Raw genomic sequence first — 27,187 nt, 5'->3', positions numbered from 1 at the left:
TACCACAATAAACACACACACATACACCAATCTTCTACAGCTCACAGAAACTTAGACCCATACGTTGAAAGATTTCAAAAACTCAGAACGTCCACAGCCTCCATCAGCTTCTTGCGTGACCAGTAAGTGCAGATGGAATTCAGCTTCTCCTGCCAAGGCTGGCCGTCAGGAATGTCTGCTTTCCCCAAGAGCCAAAAACACGTGGGAAGAAGACGTGCGGAGAAACCTGGCTCCCTACCCCACATTGGCTTTCCCTTCTAACAGCTACCCAATGCCCATCTCCTCCAAGTCGGGGGGCAGCCTCCCTTTCACAGACGGCAGGTTTGCGCTGGACTTTCACTCCCCGACACGCCCACTGCTGAGGTGACTGCAGATGCTGCTTTACCAACTGCCTCTGGGGACTGATGGGAAGCTCCAACCCTCGGCCAGCCCCCAGGAGTTGCCAGTTGGTTACAGGCCAGCAACCATGAGAGGCAGCAGGGAGCAGCAGGAAAGATGTTATGTGACTGACTCTTAAAAAGAAGGGCATTTCCCAATAACAACATTGTCTTTCCTTTGAACTAATAATAAAAAGAAACTGGGCTCTCTAAATGGCATGCTTGAAAGAACAGAGAGGGAAAAGAAAGAATTGCACCAACAGCCCCTTCCAAGCTGGCAGCCAGCGCTGGAGTCTGTGTCCCCGGTTGCCTCTGACATCTCTCCCTCCCACACCCGATATAGCAGTGACCCCTCATCACACCACATTTGATTGGAGAATCTTTATCTCCCCCGCCCCATGCCTTTCCCTAACTTTAATTATATACTTCTTTGTGCTCAGATCATCTCTGAAGAAAAACAGATATAATAGACAGTGGAAAAACTTACAAGGGGATAGAGAAAGAATTGCCCATATCCAGCATTCTTTTAAACTTAAAAATGTCTCCTATGAATTATTATGGGTAATTGGAGTGAGTGTGCTCAGAGCTAAATTCCTTTGTTCCTTTGTTGATAGCTGTGGTGCAGCTGCTTAGAAAAAAAACACACCACACACACACACACACACACACACACACACACACACACACGGGAAGTTTCTTTAAAGTGAAATTCAAATTGTGTTTACGGGACACCAGTGTCAGCACTGGTACACACACTGCGGGCAAGTTGGTCAGCTTTTCTCCGACGGGTCAAACACATCCTGAGTGTGTGGGGTCCGCGTGGGGCAGCAGGAGGCCAGGGTTAATAATGATTAAGGAAGAATGGTGCACAGCTGGCTCCCAAGGAAACCCACCATGAACCTGCTGCCTCCGAGAGCAGGAAACATCTGGTTCAGGGTGCCCTGAGCCGGCCCCGGCAGGCTGCTTTGGAGCAATGGGTCTGTGTGGAAATGTCATTGTACCCTGCCTAGATCCTGCCACGGAGCAGCAAGCTCCCACCTCCCAGTCCTCTAGCTCTTTCCATCCTTTGAGATGGCTTCACAGGGCAGTGGTCAGCCTGGGAGAAATCGGTGTCTTTGGTGTCCAATTCTGATAGAGAAAAACAACTCAGCCGCAGTCCTAAATCAAGGCCTATGCTTTTATTCTCCTTATGGCATAGGGTGTAAAAAATGTTTCGAACGTGGGTCTATATGAAGCAAATACCCACCCCAGAGGGCCTCGCTGCACTCATGGTTAACAGCCTGCACACAGCTCTTTGCTCTCCGGCACCTGGGTGCTACCCTTTAAAATCAATACTAGGCAGTATGTGAGGAGCCTTGGTCACCAGGATCAAGGACAGAAGCTAACAACAGGCCAGACAAGCAGCTAACAGAGTGGTTGCCTTTACTTTGAAGCTCATGTGACATGAAGAAACAGACTGGAAAGTGAAGGTGGGCTGAACAAAGGCAGAGAAGCCTCCCGCCTCAATTCCACCCCATTGGTACTCTTCACAGTGAATGCTGGATGCATGAAACAAGGGGAAAGGGGCAACACAAGTAAGCAGTCCGAGCCAGGGAAGCTGGAAAGCACCATTCAAGTTTGAGGTCCCTTTCATAGAGGAGCTTATCATTTAGTGGGGGAGCTAGAAGGTCCACAAGTAGGCATGGTGAGGCTCAGCGCTGTAAGGGGGGAGACACGCATGATGGTGCACAGAAAGAAAATCCAGTCAGACTTCCTGGAAGCAGCAGCATGTGAACTGGGGTAGACTCTAGGAAAATGAACAGTGAGCACACAGGCAGGATGAACAGCATGGACCGGTGTACACACAGGGCAAAACAGTGTATGAGAAAGGAATCAATACAGTGCCTCGTCTACTGCAGCACAGGAAGCAGGAAAGAGAGCACTGGGAGTTAAGAGGATGAGAAGTGCTGCTCCTAGATTTGGAACATTCCAGCTCCGCTACTTCACAGATGTGGGGCCTTGGGTGAGTTACTATATAGTTCACCTCCCTGAACTTCAGTTTCATCACCTGTAAAATGGGAGGTCCATGAATTAAGTGCAGTCTGCATGAAAAACATATTGTCACGGGCCATCTAAGGCATGCTGGGTCAGACTGGGGGTAGAGCGGGAAGGGTGGGCTTTCTGACAACACAGAAGCAGCCATCGTCATAGCAGCAAATGCAATTGCTGTTTCTTAATGCCTCCTGCACACCAGGCTGTGCGCTCGGCACTTGACACACATCCTGTCCTGCTCAGAACGCCCCTCACGGTGGATCCAACAGGCTCCATCTTCCCTCACGGCCTGACCACGCTCAAATGGAGAGAATGGTGGTTTCCGAGTAAGAGAGGATCATAACCAGGGCTCAGTTGTACAACTGAGGACTGTGGTAGCTGAAGAGGGAAGGGAAGGAATGGAGGTGAGGAACATGGCAGAAGATGCAGCAACCCCTGGAAGGGAGTCAGGGAGATGGGAGAGGAAGAGGAGGAACCAAGAACACCAAAGACGGAAATAACGATGAGGAAGCCAGGCAGACAACCAGGGAGGGAAAAGGGTGAGTTCAGCTCTCCCATGAATAATCAGGATCAGGCCGGCCGGCCGTCAAAAATATACCCGGGGCTGGAGAGAGACGCCACGCCTTAAAGAACGTGGAGGTAACAGCTCAATCAGGCCCACCACTGAGATCACTGAGTGAAAAGGTCTGAAGACAAAGATCTTGGAGAACATCCTCATGGGGCCAGGAAACAGAAGACGACAACAGAGCACGAAAGGGTCACTGAGAGGAAGATGCCAAGGGGAGTGGAAGGAGGTGGCTGGCAGGATCACATGCTGTGGAGACATCAAGTAAGGTAAGGACCAGAGACAGACGGGGAGGCGCCCAGGACCTGGGGACGAACAGCTCCCACCGAGGCCAGAACACACACCGCCAGCTGCGGAATCAAGCCGGCACGGCCCTTGTAGATACTGAGCTGCTTCCCTTCTGTACTTGGCCAGTTGAAGCAACGCGGTTTTAATTTACAGCCTTTTAAGAGAGGCCATGGTTGAGGAAGAATGAGAAATTTTCAGTGCCACGATGAACTCGGAAGAAAAATGCCATGGAGGGCTAGATATTTTGGTTGACCATGCGATTGCTAAAGCACAATTTAAAAAAAAAAAAAAAAAAACCCTCCAGGAATCTAACTCTCAGAGAACTGTAACTTGTGTTTGCCACAGAGCAAAGTAACTAAAGAGAGAAAAATGCTCCCCTCCAGGCCCCACCACCGGGCAATTCCAAGAGGGAGGTGCCAGCAGAGACACAAAGGTCTCGTGGTAGCCACGCAGTCCTGCACTGCAGCATGCGGTGTGGGCCACCGCTGTGTGGAACAGCCCTCCCGCCAGCTGTGTGGGAGCCTGAACACAGCCCCGCCACAGGCAGCAGCCTCGAGGTAGCACTGAAAATGGGTTTGATCATGTGAGATCCCCTTTACCTCAACAACAACAACAAAAATTACTGTATGTAGAAAGGATTTTAAAACAGCAAAAGGGAGCTGGGTACTCTCCCCAGTTTCTTCAAACACGAAGGCCTAAAGCTTATAAAAATGCTCGACAATTAACAGGTATCACGCATCCCAGCCCATTTTCAAATAAAAGAATATCTGACCCAAGATCCAGGCTTCCGGACAAACATGCCTGCCTTGAAAGGAAGCAGCCATACCTGTTTCCCTGACTCCAGCGAGTCAAAACTATCGCAGCTCTCCTCTGATGAGAGGGTTTCCATGGGAACATCATCTCGGAAACCGACGAACTCTTCATCATCACTGGGGGCGTTAAAGATGTCAGCCACTTCTTTAGGAATCTGTTTTGGATTCAAAACAGAAGATGGATAAAACCAGGCATTGTTGAAATCACTTAGGGAAATTTTCTAGAGAGGAGTACAAATTACCAATTTCATAACTTCATCAATCTGCCATCGTTGCCCAGAAAACAACCCTGAGCAAAATGGGCTTCAGCTGATAACTCGTGGCAACAAGGGAAGGGGGATGGGCTAAGACATTTCCTCTTCCAATCCCAGAGATATCTCCTATCTTACAGAGAATATCAAGGTCACACCTAAGAAAAAGCCATTTTTGATCTCTTGACAAAAAATGAGAAACAAGATTATGGGTTTCTGAGTAACCAGTGGTCTCTCTATTCTTCTCCCACAGTGGATCAGTCTTTAAATGTCATCCATGTAAAAAAGATTCCATAGATATTACTATGCTATTTTCTTAGTTCCTCCCTATAGTTCTTTGTTTTTCTGTTCTTTGTCATGTGTTGATTCAGAGATATGAAAATTCATACAATGAAATAAGCAGCTTCCCTTCTTTTCTATATTCTGAATCAATCATAGTAGCTTTAGAATTCCAAAAGAATTTAAACGCTATTATAATAGGCAATTATTCCCAGAATGTCACCAGCACATTTAACCTAACATGTATCTGGTGAGAGTTCATTTTTGTATGCTGACTACCTACTTTTTCCCAACTCTTTATTTTGAAAAAGTTCAAACACATAGAAAGATGAAAGACTACTATAAACATTTATATATTTTTCACCTGGAACCCCCATCTGTCACACTGGCTTTCTTTCTCTTTCAACAAATATTAGGTTGAACCCTAGGCATTTGCTAGTATTTGACAGGTTTTGACCTAGGAAAGCAGTGATTTAATATGAACCAACCTAATCCACGTTATATTTAAAATAATAATTTGCAGACATCATGCTAATTCACCCTAAAATACTTCAGCACACACCTCCCAAGAATAAGGACATTCTCCTACAGAACCACAAAACCATAGTAATACCTAAAATAATTAACATTAATTCAGTAATACCATTTATCAGGAGTCCCCATTTAAAGGTCTGCAACTGTCTCCAAAACGTCTTTCCTAACTTTCTTGGGAAAAGGGATACACTTAAGCAAGGATCATGTGTTATATTTGATTGTTTTTTCTGCTGCTTTTCATATACTGACATTTCGTCAATAGCCCAAGACAAACTACCTTGTAGGATGTCCTACATTCTGAGCTTCCTGATTCAAATTAAACATTTTTAGCAACAATTCTATGCAGATGACATATACTTCTCAATGTATTGCATAAGGAGACATAAAATATCAGGCTACTTACCCCTTTATTAGTAGTGGTTCTTAAAACGTAATTATAAAAACTTTCAAACACATTCATCAGTAGATGGAACAGTATAATGAACACACATGTGGAACCCCTAAGCAATTATCTGTCCATGGCGAATCCTGTTTCCTCTTTATCCCTACCCCACTGCCCTCCTTCCAAATTATTTTAAAGCACTTGTAGACACAGCACCATTTCACCCTGTAGTATCAGCAAATATACAGTCTGTTTTCACGGTTCTATTAACATATTTTTTAACTCACAGTTTATCTGTATCACGATCCAAAACAGGCCCACACATTGGTTCATAGGTCTCTTAAATCCTTTCTCACGTGTCCTTTATTTTTAATTTTTTTCATACAATTTATTTTTGAAGAAACTGCTTCATTTGAGAGTAGCATTTGCCACAGTCTGGAGTTTGGGAGTTCTGTTTGCTTTGCAGCCCCAAGATGGTATTTAGCAGACTCCACTGTCCCTGTGGATTTCCTGTAATTTGGGAGTTGAATCTAGAGATGTGATCAGATTTCAGTGCTTCTTTTTGGCAAGACTACCTCACAGGTCGTGCTGCGTTCTTCTTTCAGACGGCACCTAATGTCTGGCTGTTTCTCCTTTGGTGGTGATGCTGTCTGATCAACAAGGTGGGATCTGCCAGATTTCTCCGTCGCAAAAGGAACTTTACCTCTCTGTGTTTAGTAAGGAATAACTAGGGTGACACAGTGGTACCTCGGTTTTCGAACGTTATCCTTTCCGGAAGACCGTTCGAATTCTGAAACGTTCGAAAACAGCCGACAGCTAGGCCTCAGGACCTTGCACTCAGCGGAAGCCATGTGACATATTAGATTTCCGAAGCATGTTAGAAAACCGAAGCATTTACTTCCGGGTTTACAGCGTTCGTAAACTGAAATGTTCATCAACAGAGACACTTGAAAACCGAGGTACCACTGTATTTGAGATTCTGTGAATATCCTTCTCCCTGATAACATTTCACGCAACAGTTTCAGTATCCATTGGTAACGCTTGCCTGAATCAATTACGTTAGATTGCAAAACGGTGATTTTCAGATTCTATCCCTCCTTGATATATTAGCTGTCATGCTTCTGTAACACGATAATCTCTCTCCCTCTCTCTCTCCCTCTCTCTCCTTCTCTCCTCTTTCCCTCCCATGTAGATTCATGGGTTTTTTAAAAATAATAATTATTATTGTTATATTATTCAATGCGCTGTAACTCATTACTGTCATCATTCTTTCTGATGCTCAAATTGTCCCAAATTTGGCCCTTGGGGAGCTCCTTCAAGGCCGCTTCCATGTCCTTGTGACTTAACCCTCATAGTCTTTCAGCCCCTGCTCGCTTTCTGGCACAACCAATGTGCCAAGCTAGCCTTGTACTGTACCTGCCCCAGCCCTCGAATCAGCCTTTTCTGCCAGGAGCCCAGGCATTTAGAAATCAAGATCTGAGAACTCGGGGTGCTCCTTGCTAGTGAACTATCATCACTGCTTCTAGGCTCTGACTGGGCAGAGCAAGGATATTTTAAATATCTTAAATCATGAGTTCATAGCGACACCATGAATTCCAATCCAACATAGCAGATTCTTCCTCCCCAACCTCAATCCCACAGTATCTCCCTTTCCCCACAATGAAAACCCGATTCCCAGTATTTCTCATAAACGTACCCATTTGCTCTATCTACAATACATACAATATACTTTCAAACTTATGCCCCCAACACCACTACCAACGATACCACCAGCAACAGCCAAGTTCAAGATTTCTTTGTGGTTCTTTCTATCCTTGGAATACATTCCCACCACTATATACTACAGATTTTTCCCTGAGAGAACCAGGCAAACACCACACTTGGGGATGAAGAGGAGCTTCCACGTACTTCCTATTTCATCATGCAGTATTTTAAAGAGATGCCCTCCGGGGTTGAGATTTTGATAAAATCATTTTCACTGCTACAAGACATTCTCATGTGAAACTGAGATTTTCTTCTACAGTCGCGTCCCTGAGGTGACGAGTGTGATGACCACTGCCACTGTTTGATGCCACTGCCTGGACTCATGCTAGGGGCCAGCAGTTTTCTTTGCTTTCGCTTTGTATAATCAGTGCAAATACCAACACAGCAGAAAAAGGCAAATAATGCTGTAGTATTCGTATGACAACACCTTTTTCTTTGTGAAACACTGAAAGGATCTCAGGGTTCCCTAGACATCAACTGGTCCTTTGCATTAACATAAAAAGTTACTAGAAGTCTTTGAATTCTTTTCTTCTGTGCATTGAATTAATTTTACAGTCAGGTTCATTTGAGAAATTACTAATTCCTAATCTTGTTTTTTTTCTTTTTTTTTAATCATGCATGCTTCTTGTTTAAAAACACGATTAGAAAGTTAAGGGTTCCATCAATGGAAGCTTAACATTTGGTTTTTAGAGAATATAAATTCAGAAATTAAATACAAGTTCAGTGATGTCAGAGGGTTAATACAAACATGTCCCCACCATCTAATGAAATTACCTCATGGGGTAAATGGTTAGATACAGAATTGGAGTTCCACTAACAAGAGAAAAAAACCTGCCTCATTTATACTAAGAAGTTCCTAAAAAAAAAGCCTCTGAGAGGGTTCTCAGGAGAAACAATTAAAACTTTTCATAAGGAGGTAAACTGAATAGTATTTGACCCCTTAACTTTCCAGACACCTTTTGTTGTGAGATACTTTTTGTTTTTTGGGTTTTTTTAGCCATCAGATCCAATACTCCGAGAAAACACTCGCACTAGACAAACATAGATAAGACTTCTGAAAGTGCAAGGATGTCAGACTGCATAATAGCCACCGAGTTCAGGCCCTACTGTGGCCCTGAGAAAGGGGACCGTGAGTTGGTTTCTCTCCTTCTTTTGGACTTATCAGCATTCTCTGAATCAAAAAGCCTGGTTGGCCCAGAAACCTGTTTTAACATAAAGGTCAATGAAGGAGGAGCACCCAAAGTAATGACTTAACAGAAGCACAGACAAGGGATAGAGGCTGGCGATGTGAATAAGTGCTTCCGGTGGCCCTGCACTAGCCCCGCGGTCGGTCACTGTCACAGCCTGCCACTAGTGCAAAGCCTGTGTCCACCCAATTCCTCCGTCTCTGTCTTCTGCATCTGCTCCAGAGGTGCCCTTAGCGGGGCTATAATAACCAATCAGGAACAAAAGAATACATTTTCAAAAAAGCAAAACCCACTACACATTCCTGGGGCATGGCACGCAGGGCTGTTTCTTGCTGCCTAACTACAAAAGGCATTAAGAGACGAGTTTCAGACAATGAGAAGCCCTGGTCACTAGCAGACGTCTCCATAAAACATTCAAGTGTCTTCAATGCAACAAACTATTTAACAGATGCGACAAAGAAGGCAAGATTTGCATGCGAGGGACTGGAGAGAAGATTCATAGGTACAACCTTTTAATGTATGACCAGTTCAACAATATATTACATTATACATTCTGTATAACAATATATTGTTATACATTAGGCCCAAGGATTTCACATTGCCCTGTTCAATTTGGCAGCGATCCACTGGGTAGCCGCGTAGTTTCTCCACAAAGCCTATGTTCCATTTGATTGTAATGTGAATCGTAAGACTCCCACACAAAAAGAATGCAAACAAGTAACTGAAAAGAAAATACAAAAAAATTCCCAACCAGTGGGTTATATTTATAGTACTCAAACTCAAACAACATTAGGATAACGGCAGTCTAGATCACCAAATAGAAATCAAGAAAATTCCCTTCTGAACGTGAAAAGACTTTTAATATCCTTAACTTTTTAAAATATACACATTTATTCTATTCCTTTCATACACACTGTTTATATTTGTTCGCGGTCCCTGCTAACAACGTGAATGAATATCATCAAAGGTCAAGTGGGAGAGCAGGACTCAACGCCCCAACAAGGACCCAGCACTAGGGGGACGTCCCCAGCACCTCCTCCAAGGGCTGGCTGAAAGCAGGTTGTCAGGAAGTTCTTGCTGAAGGCGTTTGCATGCATCTGACCTCACAGACATTTTCCTAGAGAAGATGGAGTTTCCTAGGAAGGTCACACTGGGTCAAAGGTGCACACCTATTCAATCGGAATGAAAGATGTTCACCCAGAATATAGGGTATCTACATACACAGTAGTTAACAGACACAGCTCCTCTTTTGGAAAGGACCACAGATTGCACTCATAAGCCCTACAATTACCTTAGAGATCATCTCGGGGAACAAAGAATGCAAACTCAACAGGACTGGGGGCCAAGCAGGCGGGCAATGAAGGAAGCAACTCAGGCTATGACATGAGATGGTGCTGACTGGTGAGCTCAAGACATGAGTCCGGGAAGGACGGCCACTCCTCCACTCCAGCAGACCTGCAGGAACGGGAGTGGGGGGGTGGGGGGTTCTGGTCCAGTGTGCCTGACCTTCAGCCTTCCCAGAGAAACCAGGAATCTGACTAAGTCTTGGTGAGAAATCGCCCAGTTTTAAAATGTTAGTTTCTAATTGAAGGACCAAACATCTACAAGCTGGAATCTCAAACCTACTCAGGGAAAACACACAGCAGAACTTATGGTGCTCTGTAGAACAGCAAGGAAATTTTAAATGCAAAATCTCCAATATTACCAACAGTATATCTACCACTGCCTGGTAGTAATATGCATAGTACCGGACACCAAAGTATTAAAACAGCCCTTCCCTGTTCATAGCAGCATTATTCACAAAAGCCACAAACTGGAAGCAACCCAGCTGTCCACCAACGGACGAATGGATTAACCAAATGTCACATACACATGCAATGGAGTATTATTCACCTTTAAAAGGGAAATCCTACAAATATCAAAAAATTACGTTGTTCATAGACACAGACAATGGTTTGGTGGTTGCCAGAGGGTAAGGGGGATCGAATATATGGTGATGGAAGGAGAACTGACTCTGGGTGGTGAACACACAATGGGATTTATAGATGATGTAATACAGAATTGTACACCTGAAGTCTATGTAATTTTACTAACAATTGTCACCCCAATAAATTTAATAAAATAAAATTAAAAAAAAAATTACGTTGTACAAGGTCTGACAATTAAGCTCACGAAATCATCCTATAAAGAACGTACGATGTACAACTTCTTACTTAAAAGAAGAAAACAAAATTTAGACAGGGTAACAACAACAACAAAAAATGTTGGGGAAAAGGTCCACCACAAGTATGACAAATTGTTAATGTTACTGAAAAGTTCACACAAAATAAAATGTGCCAAACACGTGTCACACAGATACAATAGGTAAGACAAAATTCACTGAAAATGGAACATAGAAGAGACTAAACACGTATTTTACGTCTTCAACCTCCTTAAGTTTAAATGGAAATTAAGACACGTATCCTTTTCATCTAGCAACTCAGCAATGCTTTTAAAAGCATGTCAGTTTTTAAGGGTACACTCAATGCAGGGGGAGGATGTGACAAGACAAACACCCTTATACAGAGGAAAAAACAGGGAGCAATTGATCCCCAAGGTACAGGGGTTTCCTTTTCGGGTAACTGTTAGTACATATAGACCCAGGAAAAAGCCCCAAGACTGAAAATCGACCTCCATAAGCAGGGAAAGACTGAAGAAAAAAAGGTTGGGTACTCCAGTTTGGAAATTAAGATAGTAAGGGAAACTTGCATACAAGGTGTCTTGGGTGCAAGATGAAATGGGTCCCCAAAGAATTCTATGTGGAGAGGGGCATAGTCACGTGTACTCGGATGTGAATGCTACCAGGTACGGGAAATTACTTTACATGCTTGAGCAGGTCAGGACAACAGCCTGTTCCAGGAACTGGCACACAGCAGGAGGCAAGGGAGGGGTTCTGATTTATGTTAGCAATTAACGATCAGACAGTCTCTAACGGGGATTTGGGGAAAGCAACCTCTACTCTTGCCCTGGTCCAGCTGGCTGACAGGGACAGACCGCAGTCACGTCATGGAACATTCTCTCCTCCACCGTCATGAAATGTTTTGGACTAGACAGAGGTGGTGGTTATACAACATGAATGTACTAAATGCCACTGAATTGTTCACTTTAAAATGGTTAATTTGATGTTATATAAATTAAACCTAAATTTTTAAAAATCTAAACTCATTATAATAATTGAAAGCCTTGTTACCCCACCATTCAAATTTGTTTATAATTATATAAAAGTAGGCAAGTGGTTTTCTAAATACTGCGTATCACACGTGGAATGCAGCCCCTCACCCAGGTGGCAACTGGTTTGTCTCCACCGCACTGCACACAGCGAGGGGCACATGGGAAAGTGCTGCCCACGGCTCCCTCTACAGGCCCGTCTCCACATAGCAGAGGGAGCTTTCTGAGTTATATTCCTCCTCCCCTACCCACCACTGGTTTCCCGTCACCTACATTCCCACCATGGCTCCCTCTGGGACCACATTCCTTTCCACACTGTCTGCTTAACACCCTCCAATCACAACAGTCCCTTTGCTATTTCTTGAGGGGACCAAACACACTTCTGCCTCAGGACCCCTGCCTGCTCCACAAACAAAGGAGGTCTCTTTACTTTCAAGGGGTCCCTGCTCAAAAGTCTCCTCCTCAGGAAGACCTGTCTCCCCTGACCACTCTTCCTAAAGCAGTTCCCCAAGAACAGCTACCTATTCTAGCCCTTATCCCATTTCTGTTCCATGCATTTATTGTCTGACATTATGTAATTTTAAAAAATATTACACATTTATTGTCTGCCTCTCCCATTACAATTAAGCCAAGAGGATGGGGGCTTTGGTTCATCCATCACTGTACCCAGAGCCTACAACAATGTGCAGCACAGAATAGGAACGCAAATATTTGTTGAATAAATAAAATGAATACATTTATTGAATGGATAAAAAGCACTGTCATACATAGGTATTAATGCGATGGAAACGAACTGTAAGGCTACATACACATAAGAACAGGAACAATTATTTCTGAATAGTGAGATTATGAAAGTTAGCAGAGTAGTAAAGAGTTTTTTAAAAGTCAGACTACATTGTTTCTATCCATGGCTCCACCCAGAAGTTGAGGATTAAAGAAGATAATACACGCAAAGTGCTCAGTAGAATGCCTGGCACAATAAACACTCAATGCATGTTCTTCTCTTTTTTTGTTTTTTTAAAAGATTTTATTGGGGAAGGGGAACAGGACTTTATTGTTATTGGGGAACAGTGTGTACTTCCAGGCTTTTTTCTAAGTCAAGTTGTTGTCCTTTCAATCGTAGTTATGGAGGGTGCAGCTCAGCGCCAGGTCCAGTTGCCATTGCTAGTTGCAGGGGGAGCAGCCCACCATCCCTTGCGGGAGTCAAACCGACAACTTTGTGGTTGAGAGGACAACCAAGCCATCCCGGAGCTCAGTGGCAGCTCAGTTCAAGGTGCCGTGCTCAATCTTAGTAGCAGGGGGCGCTGCCCACCATCCCTTGCGGGGGGGGGGGGGGGGGGGGGGGGCAAGAAGTCAAACTGGCAACTTTGTAGTTGAGAGCCCACTGGACCATGTGGGACTCGAACCAGAACCAGCAGCCTTCGAAGCGTTAGGAGCACGGAGCTCCAACCCTGAGCCACCGGGCCGGCCCTCAATACATGTTCTTAATGATCATTATTAATTTTCTTCTTTGCATTTATTTCTGAATCTTACAAGCTTTAGAAAATTTATCAAAATAGTAATCAGATAGTGATACCAGCAAAATGGTCAACTAAGAAGCTCCAAAACTTCATTCTCCCAAGGACACATTAAAAACAACCAGAAACTGTCCAAACTAATCTTATAGCTCTGGAAAATAGTCAGAGGTCTACGGAAATCAAGAAAATGCCCAATCAATACAAGTTAATCTGTTGGGGCAGCCGGTTAGCTCAATTGGTTAGAGCGTGATGCTCGTAACACCAGGGTTACCGGTTCAATCCCCACATGGGCCAGTATGAGCTGCGCCCTCCACAACTAGACTGAAACAACTGCTTGACTTGCAGCTGATGGGTCCCAGAAAAACACATTTAAAATAAATAAGTTTTGTTTTAGCTTTTTTTAAAAAGGGAAAGAAAAGTTAATCTGCAAGTTGGTAGGAAATTATGTGGCATTTTTACTCTCCCTTGCTCCACACTGTACAGTTTTGGTCTAGAGGATGCTGCAGCTCAGCTCCCAGTTCCCTTGAACGTGAGGGAGCAAAGCAGATGTTGATTGCAACATGCTAACCAGTCTCGGGGGCTTGCCTGAAGGATTGGTCTCTGTCTCACCTAACTCAGTCACAGGTGAAGAAACGCTCTAGCTATGGCTCATGAAACCTGCACTACAGATCTGCAGCTGCCTGGGACAAGAATTTATGCACGGAGAAATACAACAGACCACCGAAAGCCCCAAGGAAAAGCTTGGGTAAAACTCCTTGGGAAATTAAGACATTTAAAAAAAGCCATGTATATGGGGGAACTGAGAAAGCTACACAGAGGTACAGGCCAAATGCAAGCTCAGAAAAGACCTGAGAAGACCTTAAGCCTGTCCAGCTAATCAATGAATGACTTCCCTGGCACACAGCCAGTCTGCAAAGACTGGAAGAGGTGGTTGTTTTCTCAAACACCTAATTTTCAACAAAAGATCAAGGCATACAAAGAAATAAAAATGTGACCCATTCAAAGGAACAAAGTAAACAGGTAGAAACCATCCCAGAGGAAGCAGACTGTGGACTGAGTAGACAAAAGAGAACTACCTTAAATATGCTCCAAGAGCAAAAGAAAAACACAAAGAACTAAAGTAAGTCAAGAAAATGATATATAAGCAAAATGACATAGTCAACAAAGAGGAATTATAAAAGGGAACCAAAAAAAAATTCTGGAGCTGAAAATATACAATAATTAAAATTGAAAATTTTACTAGAGGGGTTCAAAATCAGATTAAGAAGAATCAGAAATTATTTGACAGAATAATGGCCCAAAATTTCCCAAATTTGATGAAATACAAATGTAGAAATACAAGAAGCTCAATGAATGCTAAGTAGGATAAACCCCAAGGACCCACTGAGACACATTTTAATCACACTGTTGAAAACCACTGATAATCTTGAAAGCAGCAAGAGAAAAGCAACTCATCACTAAAATAAAACTGTCAGCTGACTGCTCAGCAGAAACCTTTGAGGCCCGAAGGGTGTGACATAATAGATTTAAAGTGCTAAAAGAAAAAAACTGTCAATCCAGAAATCTGTATCTGGCAAAACTACACTTTAAAAATGAGGGAGGGCCTGCCTGGTGGCTCAGGCGGTTAGAGCTCCATGCTCCTAACTTCCATTCCCACATGGACCAGTGGGCTCTCAACCACAAGGTTGCCGGTTCGATTCCTCGACTCCCGCAAGGGATGGTGGGCAGCGCCCCCTGCAACTAAAATTGAACACAGCATCTTGAGCTGAGCTGCTGCTGAGCTCCCTAATGGCTCAGTTGGTTGGAGCGCATCGTCTCAACCACAAGGTTGCCGGTTCGACTCCCGCAAGGGATGGTGGGCTGTGCCCCCTACAACTAGAAAACGGCAACTGGCTTGGAGCTGAGCTGCGCCCTCCACAACTAAGACTGAAAGGACAACAACTTGAAGCTGAACGGCACCCTCCACAACTAAGATTAAAAGGACAACAACTGGACTTGGAAAAAAGGCCTGGAAGTACACACTGTTCCCCAATAACAATAAAGTCCTATTCCCGTTCCCCAATAAAATCTTAAAAAAAAAAAAATGAGGGTGAAAGGAAGTCATTACCAGATAAACAAAGGCTGAGGAAGTTCACTGCTACTACACCTGCCCGACAAGAAATCCTAAGTGGAGTCCTTTAGGTTAAAATGAAAGGACACTAGACAGTAACTCAAAGCCATATGAAAATGTAAAGTTCTCAGGTACAGGTAAATACACAAATATAAAAATCAGTATTATTGTAAACTTGGCTTGTGACTCCACTTCTTATTTTCTCAAGGATAAAAAAATTATGAATCTATGCTAGTGGGTTCACAATGCACAAAGAAGTAATTTGTGACATCAATACAAAAGGGGAGACAGAACTATAGAGTTTTTGTATGCCATTTAAGTTGGTGTCGTTCAAATTAGATTGTTTTAATTTTAGAATGTTATTTATAATCCTCATGGTAACCAGAGAAAAGATCTATAGAATGCACACAAAAAGAAATGAAAAGGGGATCAAAAACTGTCACTACAAAGATCAACAAAACACAAAGGTAGGCAGTGATGGAGGAAATGAGGGTCAAAAAAGCCATAAGCTATATAAAAGCCAAAAAAACAAAATGGCAAGAGACTAAGTCCTTCCCGATCAGTAATCACTTTAAATGCAAACAAGATGAACTCTACAATTGAAAGACAGATTGACAGAATAGATAAAACTAAAATAAAAAATACAAAATCCAACTATGTTGCCTACAAGAGACTTACTTTCTATCTAAAAACAGACAGGTTGAAAGGGAAAGGATGGAAAAAGACATTCACTGAGAATAGTAACCCAAAAAGAGATGGAGTGACTACATAACATCAGACCAAGTACAGGCCTTGTTTTATTGCGCTTCACTGATGTTGCGTTCTTTACAAATCAAAAGTGAGACCCTCCACATTTACATTAACGAAATGGTCAATTCACCAAGAAAAGGTAACAATTATAAGTATGTATTCATGTAGCAAACATCAGAGCTCCAACGCATATGTAGCAAACATTGACAGAATTGAAAAGGTACATAGATAGTTCTACAATAGGTGGAGACTTCAATACCCCATTTTCAATAGACAGAACAACCAGACAGAAAATCAGTAAGGAAATAGAGAAAATGAACACTATAAACCATCTAGAACTACCAAACATATGTAGAACATTCCACCCAACAACTGAATTTACATTTTCCTCAGGACCATATGGAAAACTTCATAGACAGACCATATGTTAGTCCACAAAACAAGTCAGAATTAATTTAAAGTGACTGAAGTCATACAAACTATCTTCTCCAATTATAGTGGAATAAAACTGAAAATCAGTAACAAGGAAAACTGAAAATTTCACAAATACGTGGAAATTAAACAAAATACTCTTTTTTATTATTTTTAATTAAAGTTTATTGGGGTGACAATGGTTAGTAAACAGCATACTCTTATTAACCAATCAATGGGTCAAAAAAGAAATCACAAGGGAAATTAGACTTTCTAACAAGTGAAAATGGAAACAAACTGTACCAAAACGTATGGAATGCAGAAAAAGCAATGCTGAGGGAAATATATAGCTCTGAGCACTTGTATTAAAAAAGAAGAAAGATCTCAAACCAACAAACTAAATTTACATAATAAGGTACTAGAAAAAGTACAGCAAACTACCCAAAGGTAGTAGAAGGAGGGAGATAGTAAAGATTACAGTAGAGATAAAATAGAAAACAAAAAAACAACAGAGAAAAATCAACAACCCAAAATGTTGGTTCTTTGAAGATAGCAACAAAATGGACACATTTTTAGCCTGACAGACTAAGAAAAAAAGAGAAAACTCAAATTACTTAAATAAATCAGGGACATTACTACCAATTTTACAGAAATAAAAAAGGATAAGACTACTATGAATAATTGCATGCCAACAAACTGGGCTAGGTGAAATGAATAAATTCCTAAAAACACACAACCGTCCAAGACTGAAACATGAAGAACAGGAAAAGTGAATCAACCTCTAACTAGCAAGGATGTGAATCAGTATTCAAAAACTCCCAACAAAGTAAATCCCAGGACCCAATGGTTTCATGGGTAAATTACATTCAACATTTAAAGAAGATTTAATACCAATCCTTCTTAAACTCTTCCAAAAAATTGAAGAGAGAATACTTCTTAACTCATTCTAAAAGACCACTATTATCCCGACACCAAAGCCAGACAAAGACCTGACGAGAAAAGTATGAATATACCCTTCTGAAAAACTGATGCAAAAATCCTCAACCAAATGCTAGCAAACCAAATTCAGCAGTGTAGTAAAAGGATTATACAAAATGACCAAGTGCGATAATTTCTGTAATGCAAGATGGTTCAACATATGAAAATTAAACAATATAATTCACTACATTAACCTACTGGAAAAAACTCATGGTCATCTCAATTGAGGCAGAGGAAGCATTTGACAAAATTCAACACCCTTTCGTAGTTTAAAAAAAAAAACAGCAAAGAATGAAAGGAAACATCACCAACCTGATAAAGGCCATATATGAAAAACCCAGTTAATATTCCACTTAGTGGTGAAAGACTGAAAGCTTTCCCCTAAGATTGGGAAAAAGACAAAGACGGCTGCTTTTACTACTTTTATTCAACATACTATTTGACGCACTAGTCAGAGCAATTAGATGAGAAAAAGAAATAAAAGGCATCCAAATTGGAAAGGAAGCAGTAAACTTATTTGTTTGCAGGTGACATGATCATATATGTAGAAAACCCTGAAAATTCCATAATAACTGTCAGCACTAGTTAACGAATTCAATAATGTTGCAGGGCACAAAATCAACACATAAAAATTAGTTGCATCTCTATACATTAATAATGAACAATCTGATAAAAAATTAAGAAAACAATTTCATTTACAAAAACAATCAAAAAGAACAAAATATTGGGAATTAACTTAGGCAATGAGGTTAAAGAGTTGCACACTGGAAACTATAAAAATCACTGAAATTAATGAAGACATAAATACAATTTACCTTTGAACAATGTGGATTTAAACTATATGGTTCAATTGAAAAAAAAGAATCCATGTATAATTGGACCTGTGCAATTCAAACCTGTGTTCAAGGGCCAACTGTAAACGGAAAGACATCATATGTTCATGGAATGGAAGAATTAATATAGTTAAGATGACACTACTCAAAGCTATCTATAAATCTAACACAATCCCTACCAATTCCCAGCAATTTTTTGCAGTAATAGAAAAGCTCTTCCTAAAATTCATGCGCAATCTCAAGGGACCCTGAATAACCAAAACAGTCTTGAAAAAGTAGAACAATGTTGGAAGACTCACACTAACTAATTTTAATACTTATTACAAAGCTAAAGTAATCCAAACAGTGTGGTCCTAGCATAAAGACAGACATATGTAACAGAATAGAGCCAGAAATAAACCCTTGCATATACGTGTGGTCAAATGATTTTTGACAAGATTGCCAAGACTGTTCAACGAGGAAAGGACAGTCTTTTCAACAAATGATGCAGGAAAAACTGGATCGCCACACTCAAAAGGATGTAGTTGGATCCTTACCTTATACCATATACAAAAAAATAAACTCAAAATGTATCAAACACCTACATGTAAGAGCTAAAACTACAAAATTGTTAGGAGGAAATCTTCATGACACTGGACTTGGCAATGATTGTTTGGATATGATACCAATGACACAGGCAACAACAGAAAAAAGATAAATTAGATTTCATCAATATTAAAAACTTTCGTGCATCCGAGGACCCATCAAGAGAGTGAAAAGGTAATGTACAGAATGAGAGAAAATATTTGCAAATTATGTGTCTAATATATCCAGAATATATATATTATATATAGAACTCCTACAACTCAACAACAAAATCCATTTTAAAATGAGCAAAGGACTTAAATAGTTTTCCAAACATATGCAGACAGCCAGAAGGGCACGAAAAGATGTGCAACATCATTAGTCATTAGGGAAATGCAAATCAAAACTATGAGATACCACTTCACACCTATTTGGATGGCTTTTTAAAACAAACACACACACACACACACACACCAAACAAAAACAAACCAAAAATCAGAAACTGAATTTTGGTGAGGAACGAAACATGGTACAGGATGCACTGGCATTTAAAGAATTCCACCTAGAAGTGACACACAACACTTGTGCTCGTATTTCATTGGCCAAAGCAATGTCAAATAGCCTTGCCTATTTCAGGGGCCAGGAAAACGCACTCCTCCCATTTATCCAAAAGGAAAAGAACCAGAACATTTGTACAGAGCCCTGATGGCTTCCAAACTATGCCTGGAAAGCATTCTGTGTAGCAGAAGACGCTATGTCCATGTTCATTATTAAAAGTTATTAAAAAGAGAGTCATAGCACCAACATGTGCTGGGCACCATGCTCAGGGATCTGACAAGGGCTGTTAGATGCAGCAGGGTGAGCCAGACCATCCTGAAACAACTTCGGTGTGGTGTGACAAACATGAACAGGGCAGTCAGCACCCCCAGGAGGGCACCCGACCCGGGGCTGCGCAGCTGACCACATCTCACAGCTGCGGGACGGAGCCAGGCTGGAGAACGACTTGCGGTGGAATCACAGGTGGAAGAAACGGCCATGGGGATGTAAAGCACAGCACCGGGAATCCAGTCAGTAGTGTTGTAAAACTGTGGTGCCGGGGGTGCTGGCCTTACTGGAGGGATCACTTCACAAGTTACATAAATGTCTCGTCACTATGGTGTACACCTGAAACTGATATAATATTGTACGTCCACTGTCATTGGAAAAAAGTGTCTAGAGATCAGTGAGGCAAGAAGTCCCCGTCTTTCAGGGGAGACTGTCCCTTGCTCCATGCAGACAAGCGGTGAACGCATCTGACAATGATTGGGGGAGGAGAACTCCGTTCCACAGCCCAGCCCAGGAAGCCTTCATACACGGATCCTCTTGACACACTTCTGCTCTGCTACTGGAAAACGTGCCCGAACAATCGCAGGGACAGCAGCCCATGCAGGCTGCTGACACCACTTGGCTCTTGGCATTGTGCCCGAGTGAATGGACACACTCCCTAAGAGCTGCGTGCCTCCTCAGCGCCTAATTACAGTCAGAGAAGAGGACACACTGAGTGCGGTGAAGGTCAAGAGGACAACTAGATGTTCTTTTCAGGGAGTTTTGGAAGCTGGCAGTGTGCGAAAACAAAATGAAAGAATTCAAATACCAATGAAAACTTCAAAAAAATGAAGTTTTTGGGGGGTTTTAAGTCAGAGAAGGGGAGCCTCATATGAGAGGCCATCTGCATGTATGGGAAAGGCTGGAGGAGGCTGCACTGGCTTCAACTATTTTAATTTCAAAAGCTCCACAAAGAAAAAAATGCCTGGGACCAAGTGTCAGAGGAGAAAAAGAGATTAAGAACAAACAATGATTTTAAATGCACTTTTATTTTTCTTAACTTTCCATTTTAAGTCAACACTAATGGAGAACAACATAAGAGCACTACGCATTTTGCATTAAAAATATTTCAGTACCAAGTAAAGGCTGTTTTACTTCATTTAAGTGGCATCAGAGTCATCAACCTTTAAACAAGACATTGTGGGGTGGGGGGAGTGCGCAGGGAGACAGCGTTTCTGTTTCAGGATTGAGTACAGTTACGATTTCTAAATTTTATGGAACTTGGCCATTCCATGTTTCTCAAACTGGGAGCTCAGTGACAGCCAGCCAGCCAGAGGGGCTTACTGGACTCCAGGTGCAACAGGGGAGGGTAATGTTTTCATAGAAGCGTAATTTAAAATAGCATTTTTGTACTAAAATAAAAATGTTTCATGGAAAAGAACGCAAAATAGTCATGACTTTTAAAGATAAACTGGAGATTGATGAGAAAATCTCCTGCACAGGGAGGTGGGGGCTGCTACACCTCCAGGCCTCTGGGGCAGGCACGAACTGGCCCCCACTGTTAGTCCCACGGAAAAATTCGAGAAGCCCTGCTACAGGATGTCGCACCCTGTCGTAACTCATACTTCCACTCACTACACACTCACAGCCCTAAACCATGTTTTAAAAAAACTCAACAGTGTCTGATACCTATTAATGCCAGATCCTTCACACATCAGGATATTACTATTTTGGCTTGCTGCATGGTTTTGGGTCACCAGCCACGACCCTGGGGTAAATCCTGGGCCCTTGGAACAGAAGAGGAGGTATGCCAACGAGCAGCCGAGGGGGTGCCAAGCCAGGCCCTGTCCAAAAGCCCAAATGCCAGAACTTGCAAATACCAGGCACTCTCCAGGTACGCAGGACCCTCCTGGACCCAGTTCAGAAATACTTTTTTTTTTTTCCCTCTTATCAAACCCCTTTATAACGGGTGAACCTACTGTTTGACCTTTAGACATCCAACGTTCAGGAATGCTATCTTGGAGACAACTTACAGTTCAAATAAGCAAGACCAATGAAGGAATCTCTTTTTAAACAATGACTCATTGTGACAGGAGGAGCTCCGTGCAGGTTCTCTCGGCTTTCCACATCCCTGTGACCAACCTGCACAAATTCCAGGACAGTCAATCCACAGGCTCCTCCTCTGTGCATCCATCAGCACATTCATGGATTTTGGGGTTTTCTACACAGACCTGATGGTGGTAAAGAACCACCTCTAGGACTACGCTCCATTTTCCCCCAAAGAAAAACATTCTGCCAGGTGTTGTAAGCTCAGGAAGAAAAGAGTCATCGTTCCATTCCAGTGATGATGAGCTCAGGTTCTAACCTGCACGTCTGCTTTCTCTCAGCTAATACAACACAACAAAAAGGGAAAACAATGTGCCTGAGGTTCCCATTCACTGAGAATCAGGCACATTCCCTTTACAAGGTAGTAAGCACGTGATAAAGAAACAGTAATTGAAAGTGTGGACTCCAACACGAGGCATAAGGTATATACCACCCCCAAGACATTCACTGCAAAATTCCTTTAATAAAAAAATTTTCAACAGAAAATTAACACATAAAATCTACACCTACTCAATGAAACACTAGTTATTAAAAATGAAAGCTACAAAGACCTCCAAGCTACTCAGAAAAATCGTGTTGACAGTGCTAAAGAAAGAATTCAAATACCAATCATACTATAAAAATTATGCAAAAATGGTGATTGAATACAGCCACTCCATGGAAAGTATTTAGACAGTAGGGTAGGCAGAGCAGTAGCTCAAGGTCTGTTGTCATTTTCAGCTTATCTTCACATATTACTTGTACGATACAAAATTCATGTACAGATCATTCGCATATAAAAGCTTTGTGGATCTTATTTATATCCCAAAGCTGCCTTTTCCAGACAGTATCCAAGGAATCCTGTCCAAAACATAATCTGGTCAGTTCCTAAAAAAGAACCAGACCAGCTACTGTTAATGCCCGGGCCCTCCTAGCTAGAGGGGGGAGCAAACCAGAATTGCTGACATTCTCTAACATTTAAATAGTACATTAGACCTGGCATGTCCTTGGTCATCTCAGTGGCACTGTAACTTGAGCAAAGATTTCTATCTTCATAAAATTATTTTAATGGAAGTCTGGTCACCTGCCAAGGTCCTGTGGTTCCAGTGTCTAGAGTCAGGCCATGGCTCTGGAGACAGAATCCTGGCTCAGCTCCTTCCCCGCTGGGTTGCCTGAAGCTAATTACTCAGTTTTGCCTTATCTCTAAAATGCAGACAACACAACTTACTTCCACTGAACTGCAGTGAGGATTAAATCTGATAACTTGAAGTACTTAGCACAGCCTGCCTTTTAACAGTGATCGTTGCCTTGGAGCGGGGTGGAGGGAGGCAGGTTGGGAAGGACGGCTCTTAATGTCTCCCACTCCCCAAACCAAAGGCCACCTCAGTCCCCCCAGCACAGAGCAGGAGACAGCTAGGCTCTGGCAAAGACAGAAAAGGCAGAGTCGTCCTTCCTTCCACTGTAACTACCATAACACCTGGCACAGTTACTGCTCAAAAAATATCTGATAAATGGACTCACAGGGAAGGGATTAGCTGTCATCAGTTGAGGATTATGGGGGAAAAAAGGCAGAAATCATCAACTATTTGAACTCTTATCTGGCTTCACAGCATATTTTTGCACTGCATACAGGGCACTAATGGAAGTCAAACTTTTCTGTTTCAGCGACTTTTACCAAAAGTGCCTCTAAATGGTACTATTTTAAAACATTCAGAAACCACTGCTTTACATACACAAAAAGAAAAGAAAATGGTCCCACTAATATTTTCTTACCTCTACCCCTCCCTCAAGTCGCCTGCCTGTAGCAACTTCACTTTGGGAAATAAAGCTGTAAGTCTTTATAAAACAAAACTGTATCCTGGGGGTAAAAATTCTAAACTGTAACTCAAAAGTGAATGTCGATGGATAAAGGAGAACTCTCACAGGTCCTTTAAAATGAACTTGCCTGGACTATTCTATTCAAATGGCTCTATTGATCCTTTTCCATTAATTTACTGTAACATTCATAACTTGTTTTAAGTCACGTAATTATCTGTTTTCTGTCCTGTGTATCTGACCAAGTCAGAATTGCTGTGTTTTCTGAGGTTTCTCCTGACCACTAAATATTCAGCTCTCCAACGGATGAGATTGTAGTACATCCAAACAATGGCCAACTGGCCTTTTAAACACAGGGCTTGTAAGGTGGCAAATCACTGTGCTGTCCTTCCAAGAGTCACAAATGACCCCCTTCTGTGACCAGCTTTCGGGGCTCTGGGCACACATTTTAAGCCCAGGATCAGATGGGTACACACTCTGTAGCTGTGAGGTCAATCCCCAAAACATTCCCCTTTACCCCTTCCACAGCATGTCGCATGCATATTCATGAGCATTCAGCGTCATTTCCTTCTCTGAGGGGCCAACCTGCATCCAAGAGTTAGAAGGGAGTTAAAGGACAGCACCACCATTCAGGATCCCCCGTTTCTCTGCGAAGCGGAGGCAGTCTCATCCTCCAGCTCTTATGAGCTGCACTGCTGAGAAATCTCAGGAAGGGACCAGGTCCTTGCCTTCACTGGGTATTTTTCCTGTCATTCAGCACGAAAGCATGAAGACACAGCGGTCAGCCCAAGGACCACAGCCCAAGGCAGATCAATGTCAGAAGGTATCAAATCCGACACACTGGTGAAGTTTCAAAAAACAGGCTAGAAAGGAGGCGAGGATTCAGACGAGTGTCTCCTGGTCTCCTCCCTGCCTATTTCCTTCATAACCTCATAACTCATAACATCAGGCCTAAGCTGCTTTGCTGGAACCCCTTCCAGCTCTGCACTTTGCAAGGAATGAAAATTGTATTTGCTGAATGTGTGAGATTAAAACCCACTGCACACTGAGCTGAGCCTTATTCAGTGTGCACTAATGCTTTATTCCTAAGGCTGGGCCACAGGGTAGAACCACACGAATGTAAGATCTTGCTGTGTCTGAAAAGCTCATTAAGTGCTCTTGTCTGCAGTCACCTGCCCACCGCACAGAACCACTCTCCACTAATTTAAAGAAACTATAATCAGCTCACATTTAAATTATGATGAACAGGAACATTTCCCCGGGAAAAGAATCATCACATATCTTAATTTGCGCTGCCAATTAGAAGATCTTTAGGAAAGAAAAAAAAACACACCTGATCATCTTACATATAGTAATTTGCCCTAATTGGTGCATAATAGGTTGAATATAATTTGTGGGTTAGCCCCACATTGGTAAATAGTTTAACATTTCAGAGCTACCAAAATTTAGCCTCATTACTTGATGGGAAAATGTTCACTTTAAACTCCACAGTCTGGGACATTTTGAACTTTCTAAGCATGAACAATGTATATAAGCGGTGCAAGAGAAGGTCCGCAGAACAACAGGTTTCAGAAGCAATACATTTTTAAGATACATTTGCTGATGAAATTCACAATGGGCTCAAAGCTCCTTCCTGAAAGGTTTAAGTCTTAGAGAGACCTGAACTTCCTAGAAGCATAGGATACTAATTATATAGGAAAGGCCAGTGGCAGGAAAAAAATAAATAACCCTGTCTCAGTCCTTCTTAATCCTGAGTGTTTGTTTTCTTTGCTTTTATAATACCTCCCCTCCCTGGAGAAATTTAAGAATAATACTCTTTCTTATAAACACCCACATAAGACTTCTCCCAAATGTCCACTTTCAGGAAGCCTTTCAGAAATCACTAAATGGCCAAAGCGACCATTACTGGCTCTACTTTTAATCTGTCGCTGGACCCAGGCAGGTGACAGCGGCCTGGGCTCAGGGACCACTGGCCACCGGGGCAGCTTTGCACCGGCCACTTCTCCTCTCCCAATACCAAGGCCCAGCACCCAGGTGGAGAAAATAGATAAACACCAGTCGAAGGAAAAGTGGGAAGCAAGTGACTCAGAGGCGTTCAGAAAAGCAAGAAAAACCCAACCCTCCATCTCTCAGGTTCCCACAAGCTGCTTCCTTCCCTTTTTGCAAGTTTTTAGTTCCTTTGAAACGTTTATTGCTTACCTCTGAAAGAAATATGTATATTCATTACTAGAAGTAGAGAAAAGCTTTTAGCAAGTAAAAAAGAAAACTGAAGCCACGTTCACATTCCCAGCATCCACTGAAACATCTGGGTAACTTATGCTCAAGTGTTTGTTAATGCGATTTTAAAAACCTAGTTAAGACCCTAACGCGTTAATTGGGGTCGTGCTGTGTATACGGTTTGGGATCTTAGGGGTTTTTGTTTCTTAATTTGGCCTAATGACGTTGCTATCCCCACCCCCACTCCGCCCCAAGTCGTTACAAATTTCTTGGAAAACATTTACAAAAGTTCTAGAACAAATACAAGAGCAATTCCTCTTAAACTCCATTTTCCAAGTTGAACTGGTCGGACTCGCAATTCTATTTTTTTTGTTAAGAAAAATTACACTTAAACTTCCTTATCTCTGTGCCAATTCCCGGAGAAAGTGGGGGGCGCGCACCGTAAAAAAAAATCCCCACCCCCTGCCCGGTTCCAAGAGCGCAACAAATGCAAGCGCTGCGCCCCAGCTGCCTCCCCGCCTGCACTTCCCTCGAAATGCGTTAATTCCTGGGGCTCGGGGCGGCAGCGACCCGGCCAGCGACCCCTGGGCACCCACCCGGAACGGAGGCCAGTGCGGAGTCGCTCAGGCTCTCCAGTCCAGCTGGCACAACAGTGACCCACTGCGCACACCTGCAGGGCGCGCGGCTCCAGGGTTCGCGGGACTGGGCGCGTCCGATCCACAACGCGGCGGCCAAGGGCCACGTTTCCAGCCCAAGGCGGGAGGAAGGCCGAGAGCAAAGGGAGGCAGGCCGCAGGGGCGTGGGGGCTGCGACGAGCGGCCGGACCCTCACCTGGGAGCGAGTCGCCAACTCCATTCTTCCACCGGGAATCCAGCCTCCTCCTAGCACGCGGCCACGGGAGCCTGGCTTGCCACGGGGCCGGCGCACGGAGAACGCCCGCGGCCGCGCAGCCCGCGCGCTGCGCCCGGAGCTCCGGAGGGCCGGGGGAGGGGCGCACTCGGCGCCCGGGACAGGGGGAGCGCGCGGCGCCGCCCACTTGGTGCTGCCACGCTGGGCCGCGAGGCTCGGATCACAGACCCAAACTTCATGACCAGGGAACTTCGTTTTGCAGGCGGCGCAAGAGGGGTCTGCAGATGGGCGCAGCCCGAGACGGCTGCCAGTGTGGGGGTGCCGGGCTCCCCCCTGCAGCGGAGGGAGGGAGTGGAGCCGTCCGGCCTGGTTTCGCGCGGGAGAAAGGAGAGGGGGCAGTCCCGGCGCAGCCTCCAGCTGGCACGCCCCGCTACGCGCGCGGGATGTTTGCAGGGTTTATTCCAGGTTATTCCCTGTAGCTCGAGCCTGTGCTGCAATCAGTGTTTCCGAAGTAGGAAAGCATTTTAGGGCTGCTTCAGAGCTCCCCTTGTTTTGTTGTACGGGGCGAGGTTGTGCC

General features: G+C 43.2%; 1 protein-coding gene across 3 annotated transcripts in view; it reads right to left on the bottom strand.

The window, feature by feature from the left end:
• The window catches only part of CDCA7L (cell division cycle associated 7 like), a 37,707-nt gene extending 10,772 nt beyond the window's left edge, over positions 1-26,935 (bottom strand). Inside the window, exons 1-2 of one of the 3 annotated variants that reach the window (XM_019727518.3) lie at positions 26,593-26,935; positions 4,088-4,228 (exon numbers count right to left, since the gene is read on the bottom strand). In XM_019727518.3, the coding sequence (XP_019583077.3) occupies positions 4,088-4,228; positions 26,593-26,616 (165 nt within the window). In that variant the 5' untranslated portion in view covers positions 26,617-26,935. Of the gene's footprint in view, positions 1-4,087; positions 4,229-26,431; positions 26,453-26,592 lie in introns of those variants that run through there. The other 2 variants (XM_019727510.3, XM_074340837.2) reach the window with 2 other exon arrangements.
• Positions 26,936-27,187: the final 252 nt, after the last annotated feature.

The sequence above is a fragment of the Rhinolophus sinicus genome, chromosome 4 (genome assembly GCF_057876585.1).
Source record: "Rhinolophus sinicus isolate RSI-liver-muscle chromosome 4, RSI-T2T, whole genome shotgun sequence".
Taxonomy (NCBI): Eukaryota; Metazoa; Chordata; class Mammalia; order Chiroptera; family Rhinolophidae; genus Rhinolophus; species Rhinolophus sinicus.
This window is presented reverse-complemented; position numbering and strand designations above follow the sequence as displayed.